The sequence below is a fragment of the Crinia signifera genome, chromosome 3, assembly GCF_055691185.1.
Source record: "Crinia signifera chromosome 3, ASM5569118v1, whole genome shotgun sequence".
NCBI classification, from domain to species: domain Eukaryota; kingdom Metazoa; phylum Chordata; class Amphibia; order Anura; family Myobatrachidae; genus Crinia; species Crinia signifera.
In genome coordinates, this window is record NC_139219.1 from 187,568,455 (window position 1) to 187,584,070 (window position 15,616).

A 15,616-nucleotide genomic window follows, 5' to 3' on the forward strand; every position below is an offset into this window, starting at 1 on the left:
GTGAGTAAGAAAAAAAACTAAAGATAATTTAACAAGGTACGATAAAAATCTTCTTGATAAATTGACAAAAGATACATCTGTTATAATAAAACAGGCTGACAAGGGGGGGTATCATTATTCAAGACAGAGCTGACTATGTGCAGGAAGCACTAAGACAGTTGGAGGATGAGAGTATTTACCGCAGACTGCCTACAGACCCGACTCTAGAATTCACTAGAGAATTAAAATCTTTACTTGATCAAGCTTTGATGATTAATATCATATCAAAAGAAGAACATCTTTTCTTGTAGGTAGAACATGCAGTCAATTTCGGTTTACTACCATCTTCCAAAAATCCACAAGTCCCTCACCACACCCCCGGGTCTTCCTATCATTTCGGGTGTTGGGTCTTTATCTTCTAATCTATCTCACTATGTCGACACCTACCTTCAGCCACGGGTTTCCACACTGAGGTCATATATCAAAGATACAGTACCACTCACTTTTTGAACTTGATTAGTTAAATCGAATGGAAAGATTCTTATGCCTTTATGACTCTCGATGTACAGAGTCTATATTCGAATATTCCCCATCTGTTGGGTGTAGAAATCATGGAAAAAAGACTTAATCATGATGATGACCTCAGTGTGGAACATACCCAATTCCTTTTGGATTCTATTAAATTTATTTTAAGCCACAACTATTTCACATTTTTAGGCACTTTTTTTTCTTCAAACAATGGGGACAGCCATGGGGACCAGGTTTGCACCCAGCTATGCCAACCTCTACATGGGGGAGGTCGAGGATCACCTCATATGGGGTGGCGGCTCGGAGGCGAGCCTGGTCCTCTATGGCCGTTACATTGACGATTTATTTATTATTTGGGATGGGGATTATTCCACAGCACTTTCTTTTGTTTCACATTTGAATTCCAATTGCTTTAATCTCAGCTTCACTCACACTTTTCACCAAACTAAGATTGACTTCCTGGACATTAGTCTGACAATCAATAATGGTCAAATTCATACTTCTAATTTCAGAAAAGAAGTTAATACAAACACATTATAAAAGTATGCATCATCCTTCTTGGAAGAAAAACATCCCCAAGGGTCAAATGCTCCGTCTGAGATGTAATTGCTCAGACCTACATTCTTTTGAAAATCAAGCTCGAGATTTGGGCAAATCTTTCATATCGCGAGGCTACCCAGATTATCTCGTAAAAGGAGCAATAGAGGAAGTTAAAAACTGTGACCGTGTTTCATTACTATCAATGAACAAAAATAAGAAAAAGAACAACTAACAGGAAGGAAAGAAAATGCTACCTTTTATTTCAACCTTCAATTCACAATACAAAGAGGTTATAAATATAATCCAAAAAATTATAATATTCTGAGACAGGATAGTACACTGAACGATCTAATACCCATTAAGCCTACATTCATATTTAAAAATAATAAGTTATTGAAGACTCTTCTAGCCCCTAGTGAGCTGAAAGAAATTAGCAAAATAAGACCAATAGAAACATCTTCTAATATGTGGCTAAAACCTAAACCTAATGGATGTTTTAAATGTGGGAGAAATTCATGTATTACCTGCAATTTTATTCAGAAGAAAATAAAAACAATAACTATTGAAGGAGATAAAAAACTAATAGACATCAGAGGTTTTGTGAATTGCAACATGGAGTATGTGATTTACCTTTTAACCTGTAGCTGCGGGCTCAAATATGAGGGCCGCACAACGAAACCGCTTCGTGTAAGGTTTTTAGAGCATTGTAGAAATATCCTGAACAAAAACGTGCTCCATAGTGTATCTAGACACTTTGCTGAGCATCATGAAAGTGATCCGAAGTATTTGAAACTTCTAGGACTAGAACATATCAAAAGTATGAAACGTGGAGGAAACCGATTTAAGACCCTTTGCAGTCAAGAAATATTTTGGATTTTTAAACACAATTCATTATATCCAAATGGCCTTAATGAACAGATGGAACTAAATGTGGTACTTTGAAACTACATCCAATGAAATATATTATTATCTTTACTATCCATTATATAAGATTATGAACTTCCATCACAGTTGATCTGAGCTCTATTCAGATCAAATTAACACAGTTAACACAGCGAAACGCGTTGGTTTCACTAGACCCTAACTGGAGAGAGAGAGAAAGAACATGTCCCAATCAGGAAATTGTTGACCACCTGCTAATCCATCTGATCCTGTCCCATCAACACCCATTGAGGCCTGTGACCGTTTTGGGACCCTGGACATTGGATTGCTATCTTTAAAAAAGGTACCCCGGGCTGGCTAAACAACATCTTTGCCAATGGGCCAACACCTAGGCATCCATTAGGAGATCCCCAAACGGACATATATAAAACGGACTTCCTCTGGACAATCTTTGGACACAAGTCTTTTGATCAGTGCAGGTCAAATCAACATACCAGTGGTGACTATTACAATATATTCTCTCCCAATAGGTACTTTATGTTTTACATATTGTTCATGGGATTACGTATGTTAATAATTTTTAATGTGTTATTCAATTTAATATTTTGTTTAAATTGATGCATACACTTTATAGGTGTTTTGCTCCCTCCTTTCTGTTGAAACTTCTGAGCACAACTATATATATATATATATATATATATATATATATATATATATATATATAAGCAATAAAACAGATGTGCCCCCTACCTTCTCCTCTGGCAGGACCGCCTCTTGCTTTTTATGTTACAGTCAGCAGCTAGCCATAGTACATGACCCTTGCCAGACGCCTTCCTCTTTCAGACCTGTCACAGTGCCCAAGGCATGTACCCCACTTGCCATGCCTTTTTTTTAATGCTACTGTCCAAATGCGCTTTATGCAAAAACTGTCCATTTAACTCCATGCTAAGAGATCATTATGATGCAGGCCTAATGTGTGATATAATTTTTAGCAGATATCTTCCTGAATACATCTCGTTTTCATGAATATTGTTGACCATATCTATTACTGAATACTCCTCGACCGCAGATAAAATATTTTGTAGATTTTCATTAATCTGTGCTGTTATATAGAAATCAGAGGTTCAAGATAAGATTTGCTGGTCAATGCGTTATATAATTTGCAGAACCATTTTTATTTATGTTAGGGTTATTGATATGTGTATATATTTAATACCTTATATATTAAATTTTGTCATATAATAATATTTTCATTAATGAAACACTGGTTATATTTTAAAGCTGCTTTCACAATGACATATCTGTTACATTTAATAATTAAGAGGGCCCCACAGAATAAGTTTCTTTCTCTGCACTGTCCAATATATTCTACTAAACAATAGGGGACCACAGCCAGCTCAATAATTATAATAAGTAATGTGCAAAAGTAGGAAAATCCTATAATGTGCTTTGATTATGTTTTCAATGTAAATTTCGATTTTCATGCACATTGCTTCCCTGTGTTGAAAATAATGAAACAAATGAAAAAACAATCAATTATATTTACACGAAAACGACACACTAAACGTTTTTGAAAGAACAGTTTAATAACAGAGTATAAATAAAATATGGTATGGTAGTTTTACACTGGAAATATTACAGAAATACACTTTCCTACAGAGAGTGAAAATACTTTAAAAGACATTTACACTAGTACTTGTGTACAATGTTTGTAACAGGATACTGAACAAAAGATATTGTAGCAGTTACATAGGGTGTTACCAGCTGAACAAACATCAAATTAGACAACAATCTTCTCGAAGGAAGTTTAATGCTTGAATCACAAACAATATTAAATAATCTCCATTTAATTACTAAGAACAAGCCAGTCCTGCATTAGCTGATCAAAATTGCAAGACTGAGATCCGGTACTGTACTTTGACTCCTATTGAACCTTACTCAGTGTACCTGTGAAAAATGTAAGTAACATTGGGCTATTTTGACTTTCTGCTTCTTTTGGCTGAAAGAAGAGGCTTTGTTTTTGAAGTACATTTTTGCAGACCTACAAGTTACAACTATTCAAAAGATATGCTTATCAACTCTGTCCTAAAACTGGATATTTTTTTGTTTTATTTTAATCATATTTACATACATTCAGTCCTTTGAGAGCAGATCATGTTTCTGTCCATCCCAAACCATTCCAACAGTTTTATCAAAAGGCCATTATAAGAAAACATTTACAACAAATTCAACAACAAGATAATCTCTGTATGATACAAATATACAATTTTTCCCAAATATATATTTATACATTATATGATCAATTGTGAAGAACAATAAACACTTATAAGACAAAATCTATAACACTACACATAGATTTGAAATGGAAATGGTTCTGCACAAATACTACCGGGGTCTATTACAAAGGTGTACTCAGTCTTACAGAGTTGTAACAAGGGTATTCTCCTCTCACAGTGCCCAACAGCTTTTAACTGTTTAACAAATGATATTCTTGTAACCATTAATAAGACTCATAATGCTAATATTTTAAATGTCTATTTAAAGGCACCACACAACTTATTCACACAACTGGTTAGTGAAACCCTTTGAGAAACACAATGTTTATATGATCTGGTCTACAATATATTGTACAATAGTATACAATAGTACAACATTTACATTTTAGACAACAAGTATATACTACATTGATATGTTAAGTGGTCGTTATAGATTAGAAACTGTAAATTTAAGTATATAATACATAATACATTATTGAGTATTACTACACTACCTACAATATATAAGGTATGTCTGTTGTGGTTTCATGCTCATCTCATTCACCGATCATTCTTATGCATTACTAATTCCATTTTGACTATAAATGATTTTGTTTATATATTATATTCCCAGCCATATTTCCTATATTCCTGATTCTCAGTTACGAGGCTAAGAATGCAGCCTGTCCTCAAACACACATATATATATATATATATATATATATATATATATATATATATATATATACAAACCTCTGCACTTACTCGGCATTCACAATAAATCGATACCACACCAGATGTAAGATCGATGTTTCAGACGCGACTACTTTAACAAGACAAGAAGAGTTGCCGAAATGTCGACCATTCTGGTGTGGTATAAATTCCTTGTGAATGCCGAGTGAGTGCCATGGTCTGTCCATATACTTGTTCTCTATGTGTGTTGCACCCCAGAGATTATATTCCAGTGGCTTGATGCTGTGCTGGTCCTGGACAATATATATATATATATATATATATATATATATCTACATAAATAACTGTACTCAACAATTATGTCATCCCGTGGATCCACAATGAGAAAACTATTTTCATAGCTTTGTTGCTTTTTCATTTTCACAGACCTACAGTAACATAATAAGCATGTTCCTATTAAACAGACATTTATTTAGCTTAAGTAAATTGCAAAATTTTGATATTTGATATACACTTTATTGTTATCATTCTGCAGAATTATGTCTCTGGATAGCATTAAGATACCCGGGCACTCAGAATTATGGACAATTAGGACAAACTCTCTGGAGTTGTTCTCAAAGGTACAAAATAACAACTTTTGGAGCACGTGCAACCTTCTTTAATATTTACTAGGTGCCCTTAAAACGTGTTCCACATGTCAGGTAATCTGAGAAATTTCAGTTTTAAATACTAATGTAAAAATGAGTACACCTTTGTTAACTGTCAAGCTAAATCTACAAAATGCCATAAAACAGGACAGATACAGTTAATATTAGTTCTTAAAAAATAACATAAAGAGTGTAGAGGAGGTTTCATAAGGCCCAGTATATAAAACTAAAGTAGCTTTAGAATTATGAGTTCCTCTATAACGCAAAATATAAATACAGAGCAGAGAGTTAGGTAGCTGGTTGCTTAACATACTACTAACTTGACCCCACAAGGTTTGGCATGGATATGAATAATGAAAAAATGTCACAAGTTTGTACACAATACGATTTGTCATGAACAAGCACTAGTTTTAGTGCCAGACAGCCCCATTGTCCCGTGATTTTTTTAATCTTAGTTATATAAAACAACCTGTAAAAGTTTTGTTGCTTGTACAAGAAGACAGTTTCAAAAAATGGCTCTTAATGTTCTTCACTTGTTTTGTAGACTTCAAGCAGATCATTAAATTGCCTTAAATCAGAATACCCATTGAATTACCTTTCATTAATTCCTGTATCAGAGTATGTTCTCTCAAGTGCAAAATAGATTTTTTTAGTTATTGAAATGGCTTATCTGATATATAGTAACTGTGCATATGTAATGCAGTCTAGGTTACAAAACTGTGAACTGGTTATATTACTGTTTTGTACCTTGGGAATGTCATGCTACAGTACTTTTTATATCATTTTAACGAGTCTTGAACATATCAAATGTACATTTTTGTAATGTCGCTTAATGCAACTAAAACACATGGGAGCACTGTTCATATTGTGCTATTTCATTTACTTGCATTGTTGATTCATTATTAATGTGTTTTAAAGATTTCCTCTAAGAAGTCATGTGATTAAGAACAGCAGTGGTGTGGAAATAGTTGCAGTAATTATGCTGTAGGTGCAATCATGTCTGCAGTCCCATGAGCCTTAGGTCTAGAACGGACCTGGGTTTAGTGTGCTAATGAATGCCTGGCAACAACACTGCAATTAGATTGTGGGTTCCTTTTGCTACCAGCAATAATAATAATCTAGCAAAAGTGGGAATCCATTATCTTGTTTGCTGATAATGTGGAGATGAAGAGAAGGAATAAGGTTTCTAGGCATATTTGTACCCTGAACACATAACTATATCAGTAAATAAACAAAAAATTAATAAGCATTAATTACTCATTGATTGATATTTAATAACATGCTTCTGAGAACATTGCTGAAAACGACGATTGAAAAAGTGATCTGAGTATTGAAAGGGTACAGACCTACTGTAAGTCTATATTTTGTCAGGTTGTGTTTGTGTGTTGGGGGGGGGGGGGTAACTTATTTTAACAATAGACAATTGTATGAATACTTCGGTTTAAAGTGCATTTTAAGTTGACCAGATTCCTAACATTTATACTCTAGAGACATGGTATAAAAGCACCACTCACCCATCCATATTACCTGACTTGTTGTAAAGAATGCAGGGTGCTAATTGTTTCCCAGCATGATAACGAAGGATTTGCCTTTTATGAGGAAGTCCCCTGTAGGGCTGCTGGTGTAAGTCAGCAAGACCCTGTAAACAGTCAATCAAATGATCAATACAGTGGCTGTACACTAACTGGGCTAGTGCTGTGCCTATTGTCAGGATCTATCACATATAGCTTGTATATGTGAGGAAGTGTCAACACCACCAACTACAATAGTTATTTTGCTAACGATATTTAGATTCTGTTCCATGCTATTTTATGTCATTCATTTTTGGTATAAACTCATGCAACGCTGGTTTACAGTAGTAATATTTTTTACATAAAAAAATTTAGGAGAAAAAAGAAATCTGCTCATTTTGGGAAAAAAAAACAATACATTTATTTCAATGCATTGCAAAGAACATTAAAGAAGTGTAGAATGGTGCAGAAATTATTTTCAACAAATCTCAAGAACATGGCCAACAGATAGAGACACTAGTCAGTGGATAATAGATTAAAATTGTCTGGTTATAGAAGTATTAAAAGCTATTTGTTTTTTACTCTTGATCTTAAATTAAGATACCATCAATTAAATGACTCAGTAAAACTTTCAATAATAGATACAAATATATATATATTTTTTGCCATATTTTATTATGTGATCATGTAGATAATAAAAGTAATATTTCATGCAAATTATTGTGTCTATGCCCCTTTAACCTCATTGCTGCTGCCTAATGTTCAGTAGAACATTGCTTCTCCATCATGCTCTAAATCAGCCAGCAGAGCAACAAGTATAACATGTGAATGTCAGGCACAGTGCCAACTAGCACAGAACAATAAGTCAACCCAACAGGCATTGCAAGGTTTAAATGACTGTAGTTTACGCCACGTTTCAGTGCATACTGTAGATCTACATGTTGCATATTTTTATTCTAGAAGTGTGGCCTTTCACTTGTGTATAGATGAAGTGCTGTTGTAAACTTTCCTTCCATCTGTTTTGGAAGCATGCTGAATTATAGACTTCAATTAAGGAGGCCCTGCCAGGTCCAAGTTCTAAGAGTACATCTTCACTACATCTTCACAGAGCTCCAACAGAAAGAATATTTTAAACTCGGCACTTTTATCATGAATACTAATGATGAACCCGTCGCTTGTGGAATGAAAATCTCATATGTGCTTCTGTTTCCTTATAATAGTGAGAGCAATTGATACCCTCATTCCAGTCGGAAATTGAGACTGGAAAGAAGAAACCACTTTTCATCCTCTCTACTACTTAAAACCCCAAACTGCTCTCAGTTATACTGTATATAGGGCTCATGTCTTTTAATACCTTCAGCTTGAAGAAAAAATATAAAAGTATATATAAAAAAGACTATCCTTACTACGTAATGATTCTTAGAATCATTACTGCTTCATGTAAATGTTGACAGATCCTTATGCAACTAATGTTGCTAAATATTATGGTACAGTATAATTACTTCTAAAGCATGTTATTAAGGATGCTGTTTATAGGAAATTACTTGGGCACTAAAAGTCACTAAAACCCATTATGGGTCATTAATGTCAATGGACGGCCTTGATTTGTTTGTGTTGGTTAAACTCTAAAAGTGACAGGCTTATTTTACTGATTCACAATTTTAAAATGATACAATTAGCACATTACATATTACTCAATAAGTGTTGTTGCCAAAGTGTATTATGTATCATATAAAGTTTTCCAATAAACTATTGTAGCTATTAATTACCATTATGGTCTTCAGAGTATTTGTATTGATGTTATTTGTGTAATGATTTAGCTATGCATTGGACAGAATCTTACTATATACCTACTTATCAAAATAAATAATAATAATAATAATAATAATCTGGAGTGGTTTTCTTAAATATTAGTGATGTTTATTTGCAATTTTAGGTTACAAAAGTTTTTAGATCTATTCTCTTAAAATATTGTTGTTCAGAGCTCCTCGATAATACTTATCGTAAAATAATTAAATAAAATTCTCTGTCCATTGAGAAATACCTCGGTAGAACTCAATTTTAGAAACTGAATTCATGTGCAAATAGTGCAACAAGAGCTATAAGTTATACATAGTCATAATTGTCGGTCAAACAGTATTTTTAATATGATGACCTACAGTATTCAATTATTTACAAACAGACATGCACATTACACTGACTTACTGGAAACAAACAAAATACATCAGACATGAGATAAAACCTTATTAAAAGGTTTATAGTTTTCAATAGATTATATGTGATATCCTGTATATTTAGAACATTTAGGATATCATTAGTGTATACAGTATTACGGACTTTAACCTACCTCTAATATAAGTACATTAAGATCACAACATTATCATTATACACCGTATTGCTTTGCACAAACAGCTGAGAGCCTTCCCTGACCTTGCTTTTTAGGTGGCATCCATTTCATGCCACGTAGACCCAATGTGTTCTAAGACATGCCTGGACCATTACCTATAAATGAGAAGTTACTCCCATGTAATGATTATTTTACAATACACTTAAGCAGTAAGCCCATTTGAGATGTAAAAGTGTTCTTTCCTAATGATCTGTACACAATGTCAAATTTAATTCCATATTATCATACTAAATTCAAGTGCATATCAAGGTCTCCATTTATTGTGCAAGTAAAGAAAACCTACTTCAATTTTGCAATCTATCGCTTACAAAGGAAATGTAATTCCTCTGCCATTAGCCAACTAGAAGATTACCTCTAATTCCTTGAAATATTCTGAATAAATGTCTTGTTAATGAAGTGAGGTATTACAATGTCTTCCAGTTTCTTTTTGACAAGTACAATACATAGGAAAAAGTCCAACTGGACTACACAGAATATTTCAAACACTACAAACAATGATTTAAAAAATGTAAATCTATATCTGAGTTGTTTATTTTGTTTTCAAAATAAATGAAACTATATAATTAAAAAATATTCTTGTATAATAAAATTAGTGCTCTTCTTATTCTAAACTAAGGAGTGTAACAGACTATCACTTCGGAATGACCTTGATATTCATGATAAAATCCCCATATTTTATGTTTGTTTAATTGTTTTTTTATGAATAGTAGATATATTGATTGATACTGATCTTCTGCTGTATTTTACGGAGATTAAAAGGGGACAGGCTTGACCATAATTTATTTCTTATAGTATCAGCATAACTGATTTACACTGCTTCTGCAGATGTATCTGTGGACACAGACATGGTGACTTTGGCGATCTTAACGGTACTTTTAATGCAACTTTCAGCTGCTCTGTGAACATTACTATTGTTTGCATGTCTATTCTGACAGTCTGACTCCATACTGTTATCAAGAGGCTGTGCAGTGCCTTGACAGGAGGGGAACATGCTACAAAATGCATTTCGCAAGTCCTTGCTTCGAAGGGCGTAGATGATCGGGTTCACAGTTGAATTAAGCAAGCAAAGCATGCTGCAGAAGGCAAACACTGTCTTTACGGTCTTGTTCATCTTTCCAAAGACATCATAAACCATAATGGCGAGAAGAGGACCCCAACAAATGATTAATACCACTAAAATAAGGACCAGGGTTTTGGCTAACCTGATATCCATACGAGTCTGGTCTGGTCTAGTGATATGCACTTTGCCATCTTCTGATGTGTGAACTATGATGCTCTTTTGAGTGCCACGTTGCAGCATTCTCACAGCGTGGTGGTGAGCTTTCCATAATATATACATATATGCATACACTATGAATAACAAAAGAACACTGGTGACCCCAATCCAAAACATCAGATAGTTTTCATCAATGTGGGGAAAAATATCTGAACATACAGATTTTAGCTTCTTGCAATTCCATCCTAGCAGAGGAAGCACAGCAATCACAATAGCTATGGTCCACATCACACAGAATGCAATGACAGCTTTTGTCCTGGTGACTATTCGTTTATATGACAATGGTCTGTGTATGGAGATGTACCTGTCTATTGCAGTTAGGAACAGACTGCCAACCGAGGCTGTAAATGAAGCTGTGACGCCCCCTAGTTTGAACAGATAAACGTTAGGGCTGTCTTTTCTATGGAAAACATGAAAATCAACAAAACTATAGACAAAAATGACGCTGCCTAAAAGATCAGCCACTGCTAAGCTGCCAATAAAATGGTAGGAAGGTCTACATCTCAGACTACGAGAGTGCAAGATGACACACAGTACAAGCATGTTCTCCAGGACAGTAAATGTACCCAGAGTAATGGAGAGAGCAGCAATAACTAGCTGTTGACCAGGAGTAAGAATCATAAAGCATTCCATGTCCATGAAGTTATTCCCACACTGCACTTTGCCATCACTGTCTTTGAATGAAGTACTTGACTTGTTGTAAAGATCAGTTACATTAAATGTATTTAGATGATGGGTAGTTTGACCATCTATTATTTTTTCTTGAAATGAGGATAAAGCCAGTTTCTGTGGGAAATATCCCAGTTTGGAAATATCACCCTTTGCGTCTTCATACTGAACTTCATTTGGTCCCATATAAAGAAGGTCAGTGGTAATTGTTCTAAATGTAGTGTCCGCCAGGCCATCCAGGATAGACTTCATCACCTCAGGGTCCAAAGATACTACCAATGGAGAGAATGGAATGTGTGGGAACAACCTGTATCAAAGCAAACAACATAAAACAAAATAAGTTAATTATGGTATCTAATACAGTATCAAACATGAACTTATTATCTAGATTTGTTTTACTTGTTTATCTACAGTAAATCTATGATAATAATACACTAAATAAAATATAAACAATCCATCAAGGCAAACAATTCAAGCTCCAAAGTACATCTGTATAACCATGAAAAATAATTTCTTCCAAAAGGCAGCATGTACAGTAATAAAAAATGAAATATTGAAATTGCTGTAAATATTATTTAGGCAAACATGCTGAAAATAAATTGTTACAAAGGAAGTCCTGTTTTTCTGTGCGCAGAGAATAAAAGTACTGTGGCTGCTGTACTGAACACACGAAGCCTTCACCAAAAAGCTCCAAAGAAAAAGTCAAATATGCATGCACAAAAGAGCGTCTTTCCAAAAAGCGTCACCAGTAGTTGTCTTTTTACCAATACCCAAATGGAAAAATGTATTTAATAAACTTTCCTGGAAGTCTAAAGGTATGAGTCCTTCTTCAGTTTATACAGTATGAATCTGAAAATAACTTCAAAGAAGAAGATAATAGTGCAATATTGTTTTTTACACCATTAATTTTTCGATTTTAAATTACACTCACATTTCCACATTTCATTTATAAGTGGAGTTACATGCTTTACCTCTATAGAGGAAATGTGAGTGTAATTTAAAATCTAAAAATTAATGGTGTAAAAACAATATTGCACTATTATCTTCTTCTTTGAAGTTATTTTCAGAGTCATATAAACTGAAGAAGGACTCATACCTTTAGACTTCCAGGAAAGTTTATTAAATACATTTTTCCACTTGTGTATTGGTAAAAAAGACAACTACTGGTGGCGCTTTTTGGAAAGACACTCTTTTGTGCATGAAAATAAATTGTGTTCACAATTTTAATATATATATATATATATATGATATAATTATTGCTTTTCAGGATAAAGAAAGTATTTTTGATAATAACTCAAGACATACTCCAAAGGTAGCTAATAAAGAATCATGAAATATGACCCTGATCACATTTAATGTAGTGGAAAATACAGTGGGCTAATTGCTTTATATTTATGTATGTTTATATGTATGTATGTATGTATGTATGTGTGTATGTATATAAGTATGTATGTGCCTGCACTTTTACCACCTTCTATATTGTGTGATCCAGAGACAATTGAGGTAGTCACAGGGCCAGATGTATCAAGCTTCAAAAGTGATAAAGTGGAGAGTGATAAACGATCAACCAATCACCTCTTGTCAGTTTTCAAACCCTGTCTGTAACATGGCAGTTAGGAGCTAGTTATTTACCACTCTCCATTTTATAATTTTTTAAAGCTTGGTACATCTGGCTCACAGATTTATACATGGACAATACATTAGTGCAGTGGTAGCCAACCCTAGCCCTCGAGAGCTACCAACAGTTCACATTTTCCAGACAACCTAGCTGCTGCACAGCTGCACTCATTAATCACTGACACATTTTAAAAGATCCACAGATGGAGCTAATTAGCTCACTTGTGATTCTGTGAGGAGACCTGCAAAACATGCACTGTTGGTAGCTCTCGAGGACTAGGGTTGGCTACCCCAGCATTAGTGGTATCGTCTCCATCTAGAGGTGCAATTTCATAATTTTATACATTTCTTAGAGTCTCTGTGGAACACTCATCTTTGCAAACTGGTATGGCACAATGGCTTAATCATTTTCCCTCCTTGACTATTGAAGATCTTCTCAAAATGAATATTCAATTACAACTTTTAATATGGCCACATTTACTGTAATGTATTTCAATATTTTTCACAGATCTTATATTTCTCCCTCTAGAGGACTTCAAATAAGAATCTTTGATAATGCCAATTGCCCTAAATGTAATCAGTCCTCGGCAATATTTTTGGAGATTGATGTGGAAATTTACTATGGACCACAGTCAAACTACAGTATGTTCCATTCACCCCAGAGTGGTCTATATTTGGCCTGTTACCTCCTGATATCAGCATTCCTTAAGCAGTGATAGAACTGCTCTTGGCGGTCTCCTCATCAGTCCGTAAATCCATTTTGCAATTAAGAATTCAAACCCCCAACCCTTGAATTATTTAGAAATAAACTTAATAATAATAATAATAATATTAATTGTATTTATATAGCGCTCTTTCTCCAATAGGACTCAAGGTGCTTAAAAGATAGAATGAATGTAATACAGTACAGTAACAATGAAGAACAGAAAAGCTTTTCATAAACAATACTTAAGGGCATAAAGGACATGCTTAAGTAAACAGGAAAGTATTGAGTCTGTTTTTAAAGCATTCTAGAGTGGGGGCATTTTGAACTGTGTGGCAAAGTGAGTATCATAAGGTCGGAGCCACATGGTAAAAGCTCGACCCCCAGATGAATTACGGGAGATCCTAGTAATTGCTAAAAGTCCTTCATCAACAGATCGCAGTAAACGGGTGGGACAGAATGGAATACTGGATGGCCCTATAGGGTCAACCGTAGGCCTGTCCTCTTCTCCAGTAGTAATCCATTAGGGAACCTGTGAAAGGATCTGTCCAAAGATCACGTCCACTTTATTCCATGTAAGCATCCACGGTTAAAAAATACCAAACCAAACACTTGCGGCTCCTCCCCCAACTGAGGGATTCCCTGGTGACGTCATACACTGGGTCTTCACCCAGCCAATTGGCTGGGGGCTCCGCAGCTGATTGGCTGTTTGCAGCTCCATAGAAACCCATGTTAAAAATTAACATTGGCGTCTATGGGCTAGACGTCCATGTTAAACTTTACCTTGGTCTTCTATGGAGCCACGAACAACCAATCAGCCGTGGAGCTCCCATGAAGCCCACTGCTGATTAGCTGTGGGGGACCCGATGTATGACATCACAGGGTCTCTGTCTCCACTATAGTAGAGGCTGCTCACTCAGCTGTCAGTGCCGAGTGAGCAATGGCAGAGAGAGGACAAGGCAGGAGCAGGCGAGTACTGTATGATAGAATATCACTAAAGAGTAAAAGGTGTGCTTATAAAAGTTTTACAGTTCTGGATGTGTCTCCTTATTTCTTCATTCTGTTTACAGGTGAACTTCTAGACCCAGTGGGCACATTAATGCCCCCCATGTTGGGTCTTACAATTCTCCTGTATAAAGTAATGCGATTTTATAAATTTTTACACTCAACCCGGTCCCCACCACCCAGGGGGGGGGGTGCAGGAATAGCACTGGACTTCAGCCCTGGATGGGGAACTACACTTTAATGTAGTTCCCCACTGTGATATGAGACCACTGGCTTTTCCAATATATAGGGGACCCCCAGTTTTTTTGTCCATTGTATTTTTGGAACCAGGATCCGTCCAAGAGCCCAGTGTTTCTTAAGTATGGGAGAACCCCATGATTTTCCCCCTGTATTTAAGGAACCAGGACTGGCTTAATGCATGTACACATCCATTCGCACAGCGATCACATTGATTCTCAAGGTGGGATTTCCCTCGAGTGTGGCGGTGGCATAACTGAATGCTGGCCGCTGCAAAATTTGTAGCCGCACGATCAGGTCTGAATCGGGCCCAATGGCTGTATTTTTAAAATCAAATGAAATCCTGGACCTCTGACAACTCAGACCAGATTACATTTACAACCTCTTCAGATGCCTCAGGGTTAAACAACCATCAGTACAATAATCCTTTTATCAGCCAGATTGAGGTAGTATGATGTCATCACCGGGGCTAAGATAAATTGCTACTTTTATCCTTTTTACTTTTCTTTTCTCATTCCATTTTGTTCATTAAGTCATTGATAATTTTATGCTGTTGATAGTACTCTTGTTTATAAAAATGATATCAATATACTGTAATAAAGCATTATTTTAAAGTACATTTGCGATTTTCAGTTTAATTGTATACTGTTCTTTATACTTCTGCAGA

General features: G+C 35.2%; 1 protein-coding gene across 2 annotated transcripts in view; it reads right to left on the minus strand.

The window, feature by feature from the left end:
• Nucleotides 1-6,920: 6,920 nt before the first annotated feature.
• Nucleotides 6,921-15,616, minus strand: part of CNR1 (cannabinoid receptor 1) — a 92,125-nt gene continuing 83,429 nt past the window's right edge. For both annotated transcript variants that reach the window (XM_083177111.1, XM_083177110.1), the window contains exon 3: nt 6,921-11,694. In XM_083177111.1, coding sequence (XP_083033237.1) covers nt 10,251-11,639 — 1,389 coding nt within the window. In that variant the 5' untranslated portion in view covers nt 11,640-11,694 and the 3' untranslated portion in view covers nt 6,921-10,250. The remainder of the gene's footprint in view (nt 11,695-15,616) is intronic.